Consider the following 19347-nt stretch of genomic DNA (forward strand, 5'->3'; position numbering starts at 1 on the left):
TCGCACTTAATTGCAGTCTGCATCCGCAAAAAGGTTTTTGCGCAGAAATCGTTTATCTGATACTCCCCCTAATTCCAATGTGAAAAAAATTCCAAGTGTGCAATACTTAAGACGTATGTTATGCTTTGCGCTATGTTTTGCACGTAAGCCATTGCCCGTAGCTCTTTCGAAATTGTAGGGTGCCTAAAAATGATGCTTTTTTTAAAAGATACAATTTTTGTTTTTGCGCAAAGAAAACGGTTTTCCTATGTATTGCATATCTCCCTTCCCCTAGTAGATGATGCACACATCATCAGATTAAAATATTATAGGTTAGAATTTATTTTTATAATTAAAACATTGTTCATTATTTTTATATAAAAGAAATATATTTCATAAATCCTGAGAGATTAATGTTTCATAAATTTACGTTTTCGATTATATACCCTAGGTTATATTCACATATTTTAGCTTAATGTAAAGTCACTTAAATATTTTAAACACACTGTAGATATACATAGCCATGTATGTGACCATGCATGGTTATTAAAATGAACATATAGTATAACAAACATTCACAATCATTTACTGGTTTTCTGGCCTATATTCACTTAACTCGTCACTTAAATTTTATTCATATATTATGTTTATAATCTGTTCAGTTCACTTTTTTCCATAATTATACATGTCTCTTATCTACACTGGCAACTTGTTGATGTTGGTTAACTATTGTTCTTATTGCAAAAGCAAACATTTAGTCTTTCTCAACATTGATCTCATAATTAAACTTGAAATTTGTAATAGTCTATAACTTATGTAAAAAGCCATGATTGGTTCCCTTTTTTCATTGTTTTCACATTAACGCATATGTTAATACCTTATTTGGATTTAATAAAGATGGAAGCTTATTTAAGGTATATCTTATCTTTGTTTTTGATGAAATTGTTCTTATAACTTCCTACTGCAGGTTGGTTTTCTTTTTCTTGTCTTGTATAATTTGGCGGCTTCTTATTTGATTGTGTGCATGGTTATGTCTTCATCTGATTATCTTGGATGCTTGGTTTTGGTCTGCATACGTGTGACTTCTTTAGTCTGGTATATGATTCTTTTCCTGTTGATGATTCTTCTTCGTTGAGTTATTCTTCCGTTCTAAGTTTTCTACAAGATAGGGAACAACATAATCTTAACAGGTTCTCTTTATGATGACTGGGTGTCTCTTGCTGTGATGATCAGCATGACTGGGAAATTTCAACAATGCATCTTCTCGGGTTTTTTCGGTGGTTGACGAATTATGACAAAGGTGTTACATTGATTATGACCAAGTTGGTATCTTTGTGACATGCCAGTTCCTATAACAAAAATTCTAGGCAGATTTGTGTTCAACAACATGTACTAAAGGAAAACTTTGAATATCTCGACAATTAAAGGTATAAGACACTTATAATATTATAAAAATACATAGCTACATATATTGTGTGCAGCTTGTAAAATATAACGGTTACATATATAAGCACTGTCTTCACCACTTATTACATTACTGTGGTGGAATAGTTGCAGGGTTACATAAAAAGCATAAGAGTATATTTTGAAGTTACACTAACTATAATTAATAATGGAGGTCTTCATTAACTTAGCTTTTGGTGCCTTTTTTATTGCTGATGTATGTTATTGAAACAGTACATTAACAATATTTATTTACAACAAGTTTTGGATATCAGAATTTACAAGAGAGGACCTCTCATCTCTCTTGTATTACATAATATCCCCTTAATTTGTGAGGCTTAGTTATTGTCAGGAGCTGATGGATTTAATTGATGCATTTCTTGCACATTTATTTCTTCTTGTTTGGACTCTTTGTTGCATATTTTTAAGAGCTTACCATAGTTTAAAGTTAACATGGCTCTTATTGTTAATGAAACAAGAAATACCAGGAATATTGTTATAATAATGTTGTACCATGAGTTGGGTGAAAACAGGCCATATTTGTTCTCGACATATTCTAGTCTTTGATCTTCATTTGTGAAGAATGGTATCTGAGAATCCAATGCCTCTTTTATTTTTGTTAGTGGCACTGTGCCTTTTATGTTGTCTATTTTTCTCCAGATAGAGTCTTTTATTTCTTCATCATTTATATTTTGGATTGTAAATTATAGATTTATTACCTTAAAATTTAATATTTTTTGACTTATAATATTTGTAATTGTAGTAATTAGTGGTGCTTTCACCGTAGTTTCCTTATCTATCAGGCGGCAACTTTGTTTTATTGTTATGGTTCCCACATCCTGTAATAATAGTTCAGTTCGGTAGCTTGGGTCTATTTTCTCAGTATTGTTGTAGCAGGAAATGGTTCCAACAGTTGTTTTAGGGACAGTAAATAGCCATAGGTCATTTCTGAGGTTGATAAATATTTCTCGTTTTGCACTTCCTATAAGCGCTTCGCACGAACTTGGGACGTCCTCCTGTTGGGATTCTTTTAGAAAAATATCCAACATACATGATCCTATTTTTACATTGTAGATAGGTAATGTTAGTTGGCAGACCAAGTTTTTGAATGTGACACAGTCTTTTAAGTCTTGTGCATTTGCCAATGCATATTTCCTTCTATCTTGGTCAATTAACAAATACTCTGCCTCTGGGATGATGCTTAGAAATGAATTGGTTTCCTTAATATTCACAGGAAAGGTAGAGATTTTATATAGATCATATATTGATTGTTGATTGATCAGGGGTATTGTTACTACTGCAAAAAGTTGGTCGTTTATTTCTGTAATATGTACTTTTAGTTTGGTATAATATAGGAATAGGTTATCAACTTCTGGTTCCACTGGTAAATGGAGACCGAATGTTAAGTGGGTTTTAATCTCATCTAGGATATTTTTTAAGCTGGTTGGATCAACTAAGTCATAGGATAATGTTCCGCCTGTTAGCGCAAATAAGGCAAATTCGAATTTACTCACATCTGTAGCCAGATTTAGCAACGACATGCTTATGATGTCTATTGATACTAGTGTTAGTCCAGAATCTGCGAATACACGGTCAACTTCATTTTTCAAGTAGTTCATTGTATTGACTTTTCTTGAAAGTTTCTCGGAAATTGCTTCAATTTTGTCTTTTTGGTAGCTAGATATGCTAGATTGTATCTTCTGGACATGTAGTGTGGTGTTCATTGCTGCATTCAATTTTTTTACATTTTCTCTTAATATGTTTAAGTCTTCATCGGTTGATAACCCAAAGAGTCGTGAGGCAAGTTCACCAATGATTGGTATTAAGCTTGTGGACCTTCTATATCTGCTTTTCCTGAAGAAGACTTCAAATATTCTTGTTGTGCTTTGCTTGAGTTTTTGTATTTCAGCATTAAATAGTTCAAATAAGGTTTGCAACCTTTGTCTGTACAATATTAGGAAGGTTTGATGATTTGATAATTTTAGAGCGTTTTCCTTTGTTAATTCTGGGAGTACTTCCAAATTATTTTCTGTAGGTTCATCAGCTGCCAGTCGCACGCAAATTTTCTTTCCATCATTAGTCCAACATTCTCTTTGGTAGTCATCATCATTATCCTTACCATTTTTATTTTCTTTGATATTTTTTTGTCCACTATAATCATTTTCGATGATTGGGATTCTCATTCGTATTCCAGTATTCTTATTCATTGACGATTTCCACACCCACCTGGTGGTTTGGGGTAACTGTCTAATTGTTATGTTATTCTCATTTGGGTATATCCGTTTGGGGAGGGAGTTGGTTGTTGTTTCTGATATTGATGTTTCCAATTCTATAGGTTCTGGGGTAATGGTTATCATTTCTCTTGGAGGTTTTGGGTGTTTTTGTTTCTACATTATTAATTGATAATTTTTGATGTTGCAAGACAATACTATCAATTTCGCAAGCTCTTTCGACTTCCTGGACCGCTAATTCCAGGTCTTCAATATTTTTGGAAATTAGTAGGCGATAAAGCTTAGGGTTGAGTCCCTGTTTGAAAGCATTAAGTATTATTTTTTCATACAGTTCTCCTTCTCCCGGGCCATATCGTGCTTCTGTCGAAATCCTAATTTTATGTAGTTATTCTCTTATATTTTGTGTTTGTTCAAACGTGACTATTCCATGTTTTAGTTTGTTCAAAGAGCTAGTGTCAATGAACCTATTTTGGAATGCCTGTTGTAGCGATTCTACTGAGTTTATTGATGTGTTCGGTTCTGTACCAATTGAATGTTCAACTTGTTTTAGAAACGTAAGCGCTTGGCCTTTTAGCCTCAAAAGTAGCATGTTTTTTAGTGTTTTTAAATCTATTTTTGTCATAGTGACAAATTGGGCCCAATGGATATTGAATTGGTCCACGACTGTGCCCCCTTCATATTCTGGGAGGGATTTTGCAATTTCTACTGAAGTTACTATTAATTGTTGAGCTGTTAGTAGGTCTTTTTGTTCCTGTGCCATTTTATATCTTACTTTTTAATTGTTTTATTTTTAAAATAAGTTTGTAAGACACACATTATTAAGATAAACACTTATATGAAAGTAAAGAAGAAAGATTTTGTATTGTTAGTTGTCAGTTTCTCTCTTGATATTCTCTAATTACTGACCGCGCCAAATGACACGGGGGGGGGATGTTTAGATTTTTAAGTAGTTAATCTTACAGAGGCTTTCATATCTTGATTATGTTTTCTGACTTTTAATTTAGAGGTGGCTTCACGAAGGGTTTGAATCCCTTCTCCTATGAAAATGAAATTATGGGATCTGATTGAGTTTCGTTGCCTCTATCTTGAGATTAAGAAGTACAGATTCAGGACTGTTTGCTATCCTCTGATATTGATCCCCAATGGGAACGTTACCTAGAGTACACGAGAGATCTGACTGACGTCTGACAATACAAACAAGAAGATCATAATAAACAATGGTTTTATTGTACTTACACAAGATGACAATTGACAAAATCCAAATTAATAACTTGGTAAATCAGCATACAAATTGTCTCTGGATGATATCCTAAGACTGCCTTTAAGAACCAAATTTTCAGTTTATATCTATTGTAAAACAACTGGTTTGCTGACGTCTCCCATGCGTGGGAAGACACCAAGAAAACGTTATCGCACTTAATTGCAGTCTGCATCCGCAAAAAGGTTTTTGCGCAGAAATCGTTTATCTGATACTCCCCCTAATTCCAATGTGAAAAAAATTCCAAATGTGCAATACTTAGGACGTATGTTATGCTTTGCGCTATGCTTTGCACGTAAGTCATTGCCCGTAGCTGTTTCGAAATTGTAGGGTGCTTTAAAATGATGCTTTTTTTAAAAGATACAATTTTTGTATTTGCGCAAAGAAAACGCTTTTCCTATATATTGCACTTGCAGCTCAATATTAATGCAAGCTGGATCAAAGAAAGCTGCTCTTCCACAGATGGACTTTTTTAGTTGCTGAAGGACCTGCTTGTGGTCAGGGGTCCAAATGAACACCTTTTGCTTCAACAACAATCTCAATAGCTTGTTTTGGGTTGACAGGTTCGGAATGTCCTGGGACAGGTAGTTGAGCGTTCCAAGAAGGGTCTGCAGCTGTTCCTGTGGTTTTGGCAAAGGCATGTCATGGATATCCTTGACCATATTTGGATCCGGGTGGGTACACCCACCAGATAAGATGTGGCCATAATAAGGGATGGATGTTGCTTTCAGGATGCACTTTTCCTTATTCATTTTCACTCCCTTCTTTTTAGATCTCTGCAGTGTTTTTTGAAGATTGATGTCATGTTCCTCTTTTGATTTGCCTGAGATGATCATGTTGTCACTTATGACAGAAAAACGAGCCAATCCTGCAAAAACTTCTTCCATATGTTGCTGAAATTCGTCTTGAGCTGATATAAGGCCAAATGGCATTTGCTTGAATTTGTATTGCCCAAAGGGGGTATTGAAGGTCATCAACTCAGATGACTTGTTGTCCAGACATAAAGACCAATAACCATGCCAAGCATTAAGTTTTGAGAAGTATTTTGCTTCCTGGTGCTTCTTGATTCCTTTATCAAATGTCAGCATTGGGCGATGAGGCCTCTTGATCACCTTGTTTAGGTCATGGTGATCAATACAAACTCTGCCTTTTCCATAACAACTACAGAGTTAACCCAGTTGGTTGGGTGGGTGACTTTCTCAGTTATGCCTAGACTTTCCATGCAATCAAGCTTTTGCTTGAATTTCGTTTGTAGCGTAAGGGTAGTCTATCTTGCAGGCTGCACTGATGGTTCAGCTCCTTCTTGAAGGACTATTTTGTAAGTCCCTTTGGTTTTGCCCACTCCTTCAAACAACTCAGAAAATTCATCAAAGAGTTGGCTTGTATATACTGGATTACTCTGACGGCAGAGGACTAGTCTGACAAGATTCAGCTGTTGGCTTGCAGCATACCTCAGTTTTGGAGTTGGGAGCAGACTGCACAACAAGATTTCATGCAAGCTTTGTCTACAATCCTTGTAGGCGCATTTAAATCTGGAAGTCCCAATTACTGGAATCTCTTGACCACAGAAACTAGTTAGGACATGATTAGTTGGGTACATTTTTGGCTGTGATTTCAGCTTTTCAACAAAGTGCCTTGGAACTATATTGGCTTGTTTGGCTATGTTTGCATATGGCTGATCATCTCCATTGTCTGCTGAGATTTCATAAATAATGAGTTCATCATCTGTAGTCTGATGTGTAGATTCAATAACATTGACACTTTTCTTTGTACTGCAACAAACTTTAGCAAAATGATTTTGTTTGCAACATTTAGTACAGGCTTTCCCCCTTATCAGGGCAGTTGTGACTCACTGAATATTCACCACCACAGAAATAGCAATCAGATTTGGATGCTTTCTGGATGCATGAGATGTTTTTTTTAATTGCATCAACTTCTTGTTTGATTGCTGGATTGCTCATGCTGCTTTAAGCAGACATTGTTAACAGTTGTGCCTGGGTTTCAGTGTATGTTCTGACAAATGATAGCTTCAGTTAATGGCAGGTCTGATCCTGACTGAAGAAGTTTTTCCCTGATCCTCTGATTGTTCATTCCACATATGAGTCTGTCATGTGTCATTTTGTCCTTGGTATCAGCTGCACAGGAACAGTCATGCACAAGAATCTTGAGTTTGGTAACATATTATTCAATAGTCTTGCTGTCTTTTTTATCATGCTTATGGAGCACATACCAAGAGAAGATTGGGTTTGCTTTTAGGCTGAAATAATCATCAAATTTCTGCAGGTACATAGCAATCTTGTTTTGTCTGCATCAGCTAATGTCCAGGTGCTGAATATGTCATGCCCTTTTTCTCCCAGCCAGATTAACGGGTATGCACACTGCACTTTCTCTGACTTTCCAGTGAGAGGACAATCAAACATAAGCTGTACATGGCTCTTGAATCTGATTCACGCCTCTCTTGGGTTGTCAGATTCCCAATTCAACTCTAGATAATGAATGGCGGCATCCATGTCCTTCTATTCTGACACCATGTAACAAGCATAGCTAACAATTGCAGATAAGCAGGCTCAAGCATTTAATTAAAAAACCCAGAACACAACCTGCAAATAAGCACACATAAGCAAAAGCAAAGCAAGCAAACAAATAGCAAACACAAGCAAGATAAAGCACTAATTTCAAGCTAGAATGTTACAGTAGGTTCCAGATCAGATTAAAACAAAGACCATCACTTTTTTTTAGTCCTTCAGTTTAGTATTCTTCAGTAGTAAGTTCTTGCATATCCCTGAAGCACTGAGTTTCAGAACCTGATTAAACAAAACTGAGTTTCAGAACCTGATACAAAACTAAAATAAAATCCAGCAACCAGTTGGTGCTGGAGAAGCTTTCAGCCACACTTGAAGCTGCATGAAAGAAGTATGGGACACCATGTTTCTCTTGAAATTTTATATGTTTTGCTTTCTGAAGGTTATAACTAAAACAGTGTATGGTTAATGGAATAACTTCCCCTTCTCTTTTCTTTTTACCACACATTGTTCAAAATTATTTATTAATTTTTGGATGTACTCTTTGTGTAGTCTATATTATACTAAATTATTTTAATTTTATGTTGATCTGTTTAAGTATGATAATACTTTAAGACTTTAAACCTTTCATACTTTAAGTATGAGAACTTCTAGGCTATCTTATTTATATCTAAACATTCTAAAGATATTTTTTTTTCAGATCAACCCCGGCTTAATATTTCATTTCAGACAAAAATTTTCTGTTATAACCTTCCACAGTAGTCACAAAAAAATCTTACCTTTCATCAATGGTAGCTGCGTATTTACAAAACTGTGCCAGGAATGTCATATATGGGTGGGAGGAGGGACCCCTCCCTCCCTCAATGTTTTCAGATGGTTATTAAAAGCAATAAGTAGGTAAAATGGTGGCATGAAAAACTGTTATGTTACTGTGTCAATATTTTTCATTATTAGGAAAATGGGCTTGTGTAAAACCAATGAAACAAGATCAGTCTCTGTCAATAAAAAACAAATGGTGAAGAAATTTTAATAGCAATATCACCTAAATGACTACCGTAGCCAGTCCGTAGCATCCTCCCCCCCCCTCACTGCCTAAACAATTAGCGCGTGGGGCCTCTGACCTATGCTCCCTGGCATGTCACACTCATAGCTTATATTATCGCTTATATTATGAATACAAATTTCAAGGAAGACTTTCAGTTTAACCACACAGAGAAGATGGTGACATGGGTACCCACCCCCAGGGATTGCTGGATCCAACATCAGTGGATGCAGGGGGCACCATAGCCATCATGATCCTAGTTAAAAGAAAATCATCAGTGCTTTAGTATTTAGAGATTACTGGCCTATGGCAAAGAGCAATGAGAAGGCATGGCCCTTGTAAAAGTCACAGATGCTTAGCTCAGGTTTTTAGCGCATGGGGACAATGTCGTTTTTGTGCATCCTACCCCCACCATCACTGCTGCAATACAAGTAGATCATAGTGTTGACAAAAAAAAGTCAGTTTGGCACCCTCTTAGAGGCTATACCTGGGAACAGCCATCCCCCTTGCCATGAATCATAGGTATTCCCACTATCTAATCAGTGCTGAAACATAATTGAGGACCAGATTTTGTCACACCTAACTCTCATTCCCTGGTTTTCATTTGTATTAAACATTGTCAATTAGCACATTAGCCAAAAACAAGAAATTTTCAATTAGCCTATTATTAATTAACTCTTATAATTTTGCAGAATGAGCAAAGAAAACTTCTTAATTAAAGGGGACTTAAACTTCTGCAACTTACTTATAAGTACCCACATAACATATTTGATTAACGAGCTGTTCACCTCAATTATAATTCGTAATCTAGGAGCTCTGGTCCATTTTTTAGTTCAAAAATAGAAATTATTATGAACATATTTGAAAAAATACTTTCTAAAAAATGAGTATGGGTTTTTGTGGGCCAGGAACATTCCTGGGCCTGGAATAAAAATATTACTCTTGCATTAGGTGTCACATAGTTGGATGAAAACTTTTTTAATTAACAATATTCATTGAAATAAAAAGTATGGTAATTGCTAGCTTCATAAAGGAATGAAATTTGATTTTTTTTTTTTTGCATTCCCCAGCAGATTATATAAGAGATAAGCTGGGGACCTAATTTTAGTGAAAACCCTGAAATCTCATGATTTTTATGGTTTGCACATTCTTCCCTATTTTGTCTTATAATTAACATTTAGCATAGAAAGGAAATAGTTGAGGAGGAGGCAGCTCCTCTCATTTACAGAATCATTTCTCTTTGTTTTCAGAATCTTTAAGTTCTGCTTTCTTTGCTTCATAAGCTTCACAATGCACTTCGCAAATCTTGAGGTTGTACTTTCTGGTGGGTCATTATAGATATTCTGCACCCAGAAGCAGCCACAGCTGTAGAGAGAAACTTCTTGTGAGGAGAAACATGTAACATTTCTGCTGCAGTAGCGTAATTTCATCAAAATCCGGGGGGGGGGTTGAAGCCTATTTTCCCAGATCAAGTGAAAATGACAGTGAAAACTGAAAAATGAGCCAGATAGTACGATGCGTCTGGGGGGGGGGGGAGTAAACCAAGGTCTAGGAGGGGCAGTTGTCCCCCTCTCCCTGCTCCATTACAAATTATATTCCTGTTCTACTGTCTTTAGCATTTTATGTCTAGTCATTATTATAACCATTTTTTTGCCATCATTATTATTAGGCATTCCTTGGCCGTACTATTGGGTATACTTGTATAATATTATTCTAGGTATCTTAAATTTGTTGTTGTTGTTGTCTTGTCTTTAAGAAGGAATTCAACTTTGGTCTATCTCTTAATTAAAATTAATAAAAAAAAAACTTTCCACAAAGTAAGTTTTTCAAAAAAAAAGTTAAGAGCTCCATTAAGGCAAACATGAACAAAAATAGAATCAAATTATATACCAAGCCTAGAAATGCCATAAACTAATGCCAGCAAATGTATGAAACTCTAGAGGTGCAAAAATTAAAACACCCAGACGAGTAGAGTATAAAACGATCAGAATTTATTACGAACCGGTATCTAAACCCTATGGCTTTTATATGCATGAAAATGGATCGGAATAATCTGAAAAAATTTCAGATTAATTTACTGAAAAGAATTTGCATTATCAGTTTAATATACATATGCTGATATTTATTCCTTAAAATCTTAATTAATTTTTGATTTCTTAAAGTACTATAATCACTTTCTATAAGAACCTTATTTGCCCCCAGGGCATAACTTAAAACCCTTGCCTTGAGGGCTGGGGGGGGGAGGGATGTCATCCTTAAAGACCCAATTTCCAGAACTTTCAACTATGTTGAACAAAATGGCTATCTAAAAATTCTGATTGGGTGTGTCTGGGGAAAAGGTGGGCGTGAAAGGGGGATTAGTTGCCCTCCAATCACTTTCGACTATTAAAAAGGGCACTAGCCCTTTGTATTTCCAATCAAATTATCGCTTTTTGAATTTCTACGACAAAGATTTCAATAAAAACCGTATATGCCCCAAGGGCATAACTTATAACCCTTGCCCTTAAGACTGTGGGTGGAGTGTCCTGCTCAAAGATATAACTTCCAGAACATTCAACTGAGTTGAACAAAATGGCTATACGATGTGTTTGGGGAAGTGGTGGGCGTGGAAGGGGTGTTAGTTGCTTTCCAATCAATTTCGACCATTAAAAAGGGCACTAGCCATTCCAATTTCCAATCAAATAAGCCCTTTTCGAAGTTTCTACGACAACTCCTTCGATACGAAGTGCCTCTTCCTAGCTTATTTATCTACCATGGGTTGCCTCCCCGTAGTAGCATAATATTTGTAGGCATGCATATATAATGAGTCAGAGGTAGTAGGCTTGAGAATGTCTGTGCAGGATTTCGACTTTTGTTGATAGAAGACCATCGCCAAGTGCTGAAAACCAGGTTGTGACCAAGATGGGTCCAGGATTGCAGAAAGCCTCCATTTGTAGAGGTCCCAGGGACTTCTTGCTGTCCGGTTCTAAGCCGGCTTAAGCACTTCGGTGTAGACTTGAGAAGATAAGTGATCACCATCCTGCACTGGTATCCAGGATCATTGCTTTTCCTGATGCCAAAATAATTTCAATGATTTAAAGAAAATGAAAATTGGAACTTGGCATGTTACGACGTTAAAAAATAACCATCGTATAGACATCTTGACTGACGAATTCACACGATTCGAACTGGACTTATTAGGAGTTTCAGAAACTCATATCCCAGGGGTAGGAAGCATGAAATTAGGTGATATAGAATTTGTTTACTCAGGCAGGAAGGATAGGGTGCATAGACAGAGGGAGTAGGGCTCATGATGAATAAGGAAGCTGCTAAGTCTTGTTAGGCTGGGAAGGTATTAATAATAGAATACTAATTGCTCATTTTCTGACTGAAAAGTTCAGGGTATCAGTTATAGTAGTATATGCCCCTGTAGAACCGACTGACGGAGATACCAGTGACTCAGATGAATTTTACTTACAGTTACAGGAGCAAACACATAGGGCAAAAACCAGGTAAAAATATGATGTTTTTACTCGAAGATTTTAACGCCCAGATCGGTAGAAATAGGGATAGATGGTATCCTAGCCTAGGTAAATTTGGTGTAGGAAAAGAAAATCACCATCTAGTAGTGTCAAGGGTTAATTTAAAGCTGAAATTTCGGAAGGGTAACTACGTCCCGGAAAGTTATGATGTTGGCAGACTCCAGGATGAGAATTTGAGAGAAAATTTACAGGAACAGTTGAATACTAAATTGGAGAGTTTAAAATTTGATAATGTGGAAGATGGTTGGAACAATTTTAGAAAAATAATTTGTGAAGTTGCTGAAGGTGTCTTAAGGAAGAAAGCTAGGACTGCAGCTAAGAATATTAGTGAAAAAGCTTAATGTTTAATAGAAAGGAGAAAGGACTTGTACAAGAATTGTATGTCTGATAGATCATATGAAAACAAAAGGAAAAGATATAGAGGAAAATGAAAAAGTTTGTGATACCTTGGATGTGAAGGAAGATTTGTTTTGTGAGGAAGAATTGGCGACAGTACTAAAAGGATCAAAAAATAATAAGGCTCCAGGTGCGGATAGGGTGGTAAATGAGTTTCTTAAGTATGGTGGCTCTGAGGTTAGAAATAAGTTACTGAAGATAATGCATATGATTTTTGAAAAAGGGGGAGTACCTAAAGATTTAAGGAAAACCTTAATTAAGCCACTTTATAAGAAAGGCGATAAAAGTGAGTGTGGTAATTATTGAAGTATTAGTCTGGTCTCTGTAGGTAGTAAATTACTTAGTAATATGATACTTTTTAGACTGAGAGATGTCATAGACAAAGTTTTAAGAGAAGAATAGTGCAGTTTTAGAAAAGTTAGAGTATGTGTCGACCAAATTTTAACTCTTAGGTTAATAAATGAGAAGGGCCTGAGTTGTCAAACACATTTGGTCCTCAGTTTTATAGATTATGATCAAGCGTTCGATTCTGTTGATAGAAGAGCTTCAGCAAAGGTTTTATCCTTATATGGTATACCAGACATACATTAAAGTGATTAGTACTATGTACGAGAATAACACTGCTGCAGTTAAAGTAGGAAATGAGGCTAGCAGCTGGTTTTGCATTAAATCAAGAGTTAAGCAGGGTTGTGTTCTATCCCCCTTTATATGGATTATTTTGATGGACTTTGTCTTAAGGAGCACAGGAAAGGCAATGGGAGACCAGGGAATCAAATGGGGAGGGAAAAGTCTCCTGGACTTAGGTTATACTGACGATATAAGCATCCTAGATGAAAGTGTGAGTAAAATGAATGAACTTCTAGAGGTTTTGCGAGTTCAGGGTGCTAAAATAGGTTGGAAAATTAATGTTAAGAAGACCAAGTCACTAAGGCTAGGAATAAGTGAAGATGAAAAGGTGACGTTGGGTAATGAAAACATTGATCAGATGGGCAGCCTCACTTACCTTGGTAGCATTATTAGTAAAGATGGTGGGAGCAGTGAAGATGTTAAAAGTAGAATAGCCAAGGTTCAGGGTGTTTTTTCACAATTAATTTTTTTTTGGAAGAATAGGAAGATAAGTCTGCAAACCAAGATTAGAATATTAGACGCTACAGTGATGACAGTGGTCAAATATGGTTCTGAAGTATGGGCGCTCCCAAAAGCGGATGAAGATTTGCTAGATGTTTTCCAGAGAAATTACCTAAGGATTGTTCTGGGTACCCGGCTGACTGACCGTATTTCAAACAATAGGCTGTATGAAAAATGTGGTTCAATACCGCTCTCTAGGGCTATAATGAAAGAATGGTTGAGGTGGCTAGGGCACGTTGTACGGATAAAGGATGACAGATTGCTGAAGATTGTTCTTTTCGGCCAACCGTCTAGGGCTAAACGGAAAGCAGGTCGTCCTCGTCTGGCGTGGGAGGCCGTCCTAAAGAAATTTATGAAGGAAATGGATACCTCATGGGATGGAATAAAAAGAGTGGTTTTAAATAGATTAGGATTGAAGCTGAGCTTCGTTGACTATGTTGGCTTTAAGCGGCATAGTGCTGTGGGGAGTTGTTAGTAGTAATATCGTTCTTTACTAAAGCAGCGCGATTTCGCTGCCTATGATAAACAAATTATTATCTTATTTTTGAAAATATGCTTGCTAAAATAAGAGCATGTGTACTTGAAGATACATTCCTGAAGCTGGAATAAAAATCTGGAGTAATATATTCCGATGGGGAGCTATTTTTAAATGACAATATTACACTTAAAAGAATTGTTAGCTTCATAAAGGAATGAAATTTACTTTTTTTTATATTCCATCTTGAAGCCTTTACAAACAGAAAAAAGGAGAAAAGTTCCAAGATTAAGCAATTAAGAAACAACTTAAACAGACAAATAAACGCCATACAGAAATGATACCTTTTAACACCATGAGGTGTCTTCTGGCATAGAATTCTAATAAAATATAACTATCTTTTCATTTAGAAATCTTATGTGCAATCTAGGTCAATAATTAGGATTAATAGCCTAATAGTCAAATAATTAGGATGAATAACCTAGTTATTAATAATTACTTAATTAATAACCATAATAATTAATAATTCTTAATAATAATAATTATTAAGAGTTACTTAATAACCATATTTATATATATATTAATATATAATAGGTTATTAATATATATATATATTAATAACCATACTTAATTTTTAATATTTATTAAAAATAATTAATAATACTTAATTAATAACCTAATAATTACGATCAGAACAGGTCTCAATGGTCCTTTAATGTAGTTTATTAGTGTCTTATATGTATTTCTTTCGTTTTGGTACTTGTTAATTAAACAAAACGCACTCAAGAATTACACATAAGTTAGATCTGAGAAAACCGGCTTCATAGCCACAAAGACAAGTGACAGAATAGATGGGGAATATATAATTTGGATTATTTATTTGCACATTTGGGGGGAGGGGTAAAGCATAGTGGGTCTTCATGCAAAATGTGCTAGCTACAATTATTTTGCATATTATGAAGTAAGAATTGTTTTCTCGCTTCATGCCGTCTAAATACTTACCCCCCCCCCTAATGTGCAAATATTATAGCCGAAATTACATATTTCCCATCTATTCTATCACTTGTCTTTCTGGCTAGAAACTGGTTTTTCTCAGATCTAACGTAAGCATAATTCTTGAGTGTGTTTTGTTTAATTTACAAGTACCTTTGTTTTTTTTTTGTCTTTGTGTATAATGTCAGAGTTTTATTTTGTAGTATATGGTAAATATCTTTTTCCGTTTTATTCATGTGTGATACATACACATACTTCCCATCTATTCTATTCTATTCATACTTCCCATCTATTCTATTCCATCTATTCTATTCATACTTCCCATCTATTCTATTCCATCTATTCTATTCATACTTCCCATCTATTCTATTCATACTTCCCATATATTCTATTCATACTTCCCATCTATTCTATTCATACTTCACATATATTCTATTCCATTCATACTTACCATCTATTCTATTCCCATCTATCATACTTGTCTGTTTTTTTCACTTGAGTCATTTGTCTTCTATGATGAAGCTTGATTTTCGTTTCTTTGTAGGTAAAGATGCCTTTATCATGTCGATATTATGCAGAGAAATTCCCCGAGACAGAGGATGTAGTGATGGTAAAAGTCAGGTCAATAGCTGATATGGGTGCCTATGTAAACCTATTAGAATATGATGATATAGAAGGAATGATTGTATTAACAGAATTGTCGGGGCAAATTTTAACAAATTTTACCAATATTAACAAATTGATTAGGATTGGGAAAACAGAACCAGTGGTTGTTATTAGGGTAGATAAAGACAAAGGTAACAGTTGTTTTTTCTGTTTTATCTTAATTTTATCTTATCTATTGTCCTATTTATACTATTATCTTATTTGTTTTTTTTTTGTCTTTATTTTTTCTTTGTCTTTATTTTTTCTTTATCTTGAATATATATTTATCTCTTTTTATTTCTTCACTTTAATTAATCATTAATTGATTACCTGTTGGACAACATGCATAAAAGATAGAGAAAAAATTGCCCCCCCCCCACTAAATTCAGATTTGCTTTGAAATTTTCCTGAAATTTAAATCTAAGTATCTTCTATATGAACTCCTCCCCCTATATTCCCCCCCCCCCCGCATAGATTCTGAAAAATACTTTTTTCATGGGGGGGGGGGATATTTTCATTGAAAAATGCTCCTTTTTAGGTACTGACTGAGAAAACTAAGCAAGTTTCTTCTCCGTATATTTTGAAAAATACAAAAATGTTGGCCTATGTTCTCCCCGTAGATTTCCTCTTTCCTTCCTGGATTTTGAGAAATACCTGACTTTTTGTTATTTTCATTGAAAAATGCGCTTTTTGGTATTTTAATAAAAAAATTGAGTCATATGTAAATTTTCTGTTTCTATCATCCACCAACTAGTAGCAAAGCCTGTTGGATAGCATGTATAAAAGAGAAATACGTAGTGAATGCTCTTGTGGGAGGACTGAAGAAAAGTTGTCCCCCCCCCATAACATTAAATTCAAATTTGCGTCGGGAAAATATTCCTGAAAGTTTCAGCTCAATTCCCTAAAATTAAAACTAATCAGGATAGGCCTATCAAAACTATAACTGTGGGAATATTCATATACAAAAAGAAATTACAACCATATCCATATGTGAGCATAAAATAATATATTTGGTTTACTCCAAAAATACTTGAATCATTTTCTGAGGGGTAAAACATCAAATATGGGGGTTGAATCCACAACTTTGTAATTAAGGACAAAAAAGAACCAATAGTTGTTGTTAGGGTAAGTAAAGACAAAAAATAAGGTCTATTATTATCTCTTTATTCTTTTTTTTAAGTATATGTAATTTCAAGTTTTTTTGTCTATTGGTCATAGAAATAAAACGAAATAATTGATCAAATCAAAGTTACAGCTCCTAAAAGTATTGTTTGGAGTAGGGGGTACAGCCTTATTGCAAATGAGTTAACTAAACAGCAAAAACAAAGAAAAAAGGATATACAGGGATTTTCAATAAGTTTTTCCGTTTGTAAAGGCTCCAAGGAGCCAAATATTCAGATCGAAAATTCTCGTGTTGGCAACTCGTACTGGGAACACTAAAACAAAAGCCAAAATTTAGAAACATTGACTTGCGCGGGAGTTAAAACAACAGATCTAAAGACACTGAAATCACAACAATCACATGAAATGACATGCACATATTATAGCACCAAGATAACTGCTATTTTTTAATAGTTCTAAACATCTAGAAAATAACACAAAAGGTATGGGAAACTACCGTTTAATCCATAATTTGGGGCTGTGATCCGAAATTCAGTTTTCACTAAAGCACATGGGTTTGTTTTTAAAATTAATTTAAAACGCTTTTTCCCCAAAACAGGTTTTCAGAGAAAAGTAAAGAGCTTCATTAAGCCGAAAATGAGCAGAAATAAAGTCAAATAATCTTCCAAGGGTAAAACTACAGCAAATTAACCATCAATGAATAAATGAAGCTCAAGACGAACAGAAATTGCAATAAATGACTGAGTCTAGCTGAAAACGAGCAAAAATTAACATAAGTAGGGCTAACAACCCCCATAAGACTTTATTACTTTATTTTTGCTCATATTTGGCTCAATGGAGCTCTTTACTTTTCTTTGAAAAACTTGTTTTGTGGAAAAAGTTTTTAAATTAATTTCTGTTCTTTTTTTTTATTAACATAGTCTTTTTCATGGAAAAACAAATAATATTTTATTTCTTTTTTTTCTATAAGAATCTATAGTTTCACTTAATATTTGTATTTCGGAGAAACTTTTTCAACAATTTTAACCCTGACAAAAATAGTATTGTTCAATTAATTTGTTTACCTCCTCAAGTTGACCAGGAAAATGAAACCTAGTGTCATTCCCGAAAAATTCTATCTATGCTCTTTGACAACCTGGATACTCTTACACTCTTTAGATCTATTTAAATAGTAAGAGCAGAAGTAGTAATAGTAGTAGCCTCGAAAGTTTCAACTTAATACCCCGAGTCGCTCTCGATATATTGCGGAGTTTTCTTATTGGTAACCATACACGCAGTGTCTTTTCATTTAGTTTTAAAGCATAATGGGCAAATTGCATAATTATGGGGGTTGACATACCCAATATCCCTAGAGGCATAGTTCCTGAACCGTTCTACTATGTAGAACAAAATGGCTGTATCAAAATTTTGACTGGATGTGTTTGGAAAATGAATGGGCTTGGGATGACGGCTGCTTGCCCTCCAATCTCTTTTTACTCCTAAAACTGGCACTAGAACTTTTAATTTTTAATCGAATAAACTCCTTTAGAAGTTTCAATAATATTTCTCTGAAAGCCTCAGCTGAATGCCCTTTGTCCTTTTCGAAATTAAAGGTCAACCATGTATACCTTTCTCAATAAATACTATATGTAAACAGGGAACAAATTGCCTAACTTACAGCCTTTGCCCTGGGAGCTGAGAGGGGGTTGACATCCCCAAATGCATAATTCCTGGATCTTTTAACAATGCTGAAGAAATTAGATATCTGAAAATTTTGATTGGATGTTTGTTTTGTAAATTGATGGGCTTGGGGGGGGGGGGGGTGCTGGTTGCCCTCAATTCACTTTTGACTCTTAAAAAGAGCACTACAACTTCCAATTTCCAATCAAATGAGCCCTATCCAAAGTTCAAACGACCACCCGTTCCATAAAAACCTTGTATGCCTCCAGGGCGTAACTTACAACCCTTGCCCCGGCTCTAGTGGATTTTGTCAACCCTAGAGTCTTTATTATACGTTCTTGAGACTATTTTTAACAAAAGGGCTATCTCACAATTTTGATCAGATACGTTTGGGCAAAAGAGGGCCTCGAGGAGGGGGGGGGCAGAGTAGTTGTCCTCTACCACTTTTGACTCTTAAAAGAGAGCTAGAACTTTCATTTTCCAATTAAATGAGCCTCCTCTAAAGTTTATGCAACCTCACCTTCTATAAAAGTTTTTTATGCCTTTGGGGCACAACTTATAACCCTTGCCCACAGGTCCTTAGGGATTGTTTTAACTCCGAAGGCCTTGTTGTATGATGTTCGACCATTTTGAACAAAATGGCTATATCGTAATTGATTCTGGAGGCATTTGGGGACAGAAGACGGGAGGGGGCTAGTTGCCCTTCTAACACTTTTGACTTAAACAGGACGCTAGGGCTTTTTATTTTCAATTGAATGAGCCACATCCGAGTTTTATACTCATATATGGCTAGCTCAAAATTTTGGTTGGAAGCATTTGGGAAAAAAGGGCGGGGAGGGGGGCGAGTTGCCATCCGATCACTAGACTTTTGAATAGAGAGCTAGAATTTTCAATTTTTTCACTGAATGAGCCTTCTCCGAAGTTTTTATGACC

General features: G+C 35.4%; 2 protein-coding genes across 2 annotated transcripts in view; one reads left to right on the top strand and one right to left on the bottom strand.

The window, feature by feature from the left end:
* Nucleotides 1-19347, top strand: part of LOC148938414 (eukaryotic translation initiation factor 2 subunit 1-like) — a 74636-nt gene that overhangs the window by 32043 nt on the left and 23246 nt on the right. The window contains exon 3 of the mRNA XM_089107810.1: nt 15533-15785. Coding sequence (XP_088963936.1) covers nt 15533-15785 — 253 coding nt within the window. The remainder of the gene's footprint in view (nt 1-15532; nt 15786-19347) is intronic.
* Nucleotides 832-3791, bottom strand: LOC148938415 (uncharacterized). Its single transcript, XM_089107811.1, is given in 1 exon segment — nt 832-3791. A coding segment is annotated over 1 exon segment (2019 nt). The 5' UTR covers nt 3780-3791; the 3' UTR covers nt 832-1760.

The sequence above is a fragment of the Artemia sp. Qi Xiang Cuo genome, unplaced genomic scaffold, assembly GCF_049724085.1.
Source record: "Artemia sp. Qi Xiang Cuo unplaced genomic scaffold, ASM4972408v1 HiC_scaffold_3320, whole genome shotgun sequence".
NCBI lineage: Eukaryota > Metazoa > Arthropoda > Branchiopoda > Anostraca > Artemiidae > Artemia > Artemia sp. Qi Xiang Cuo.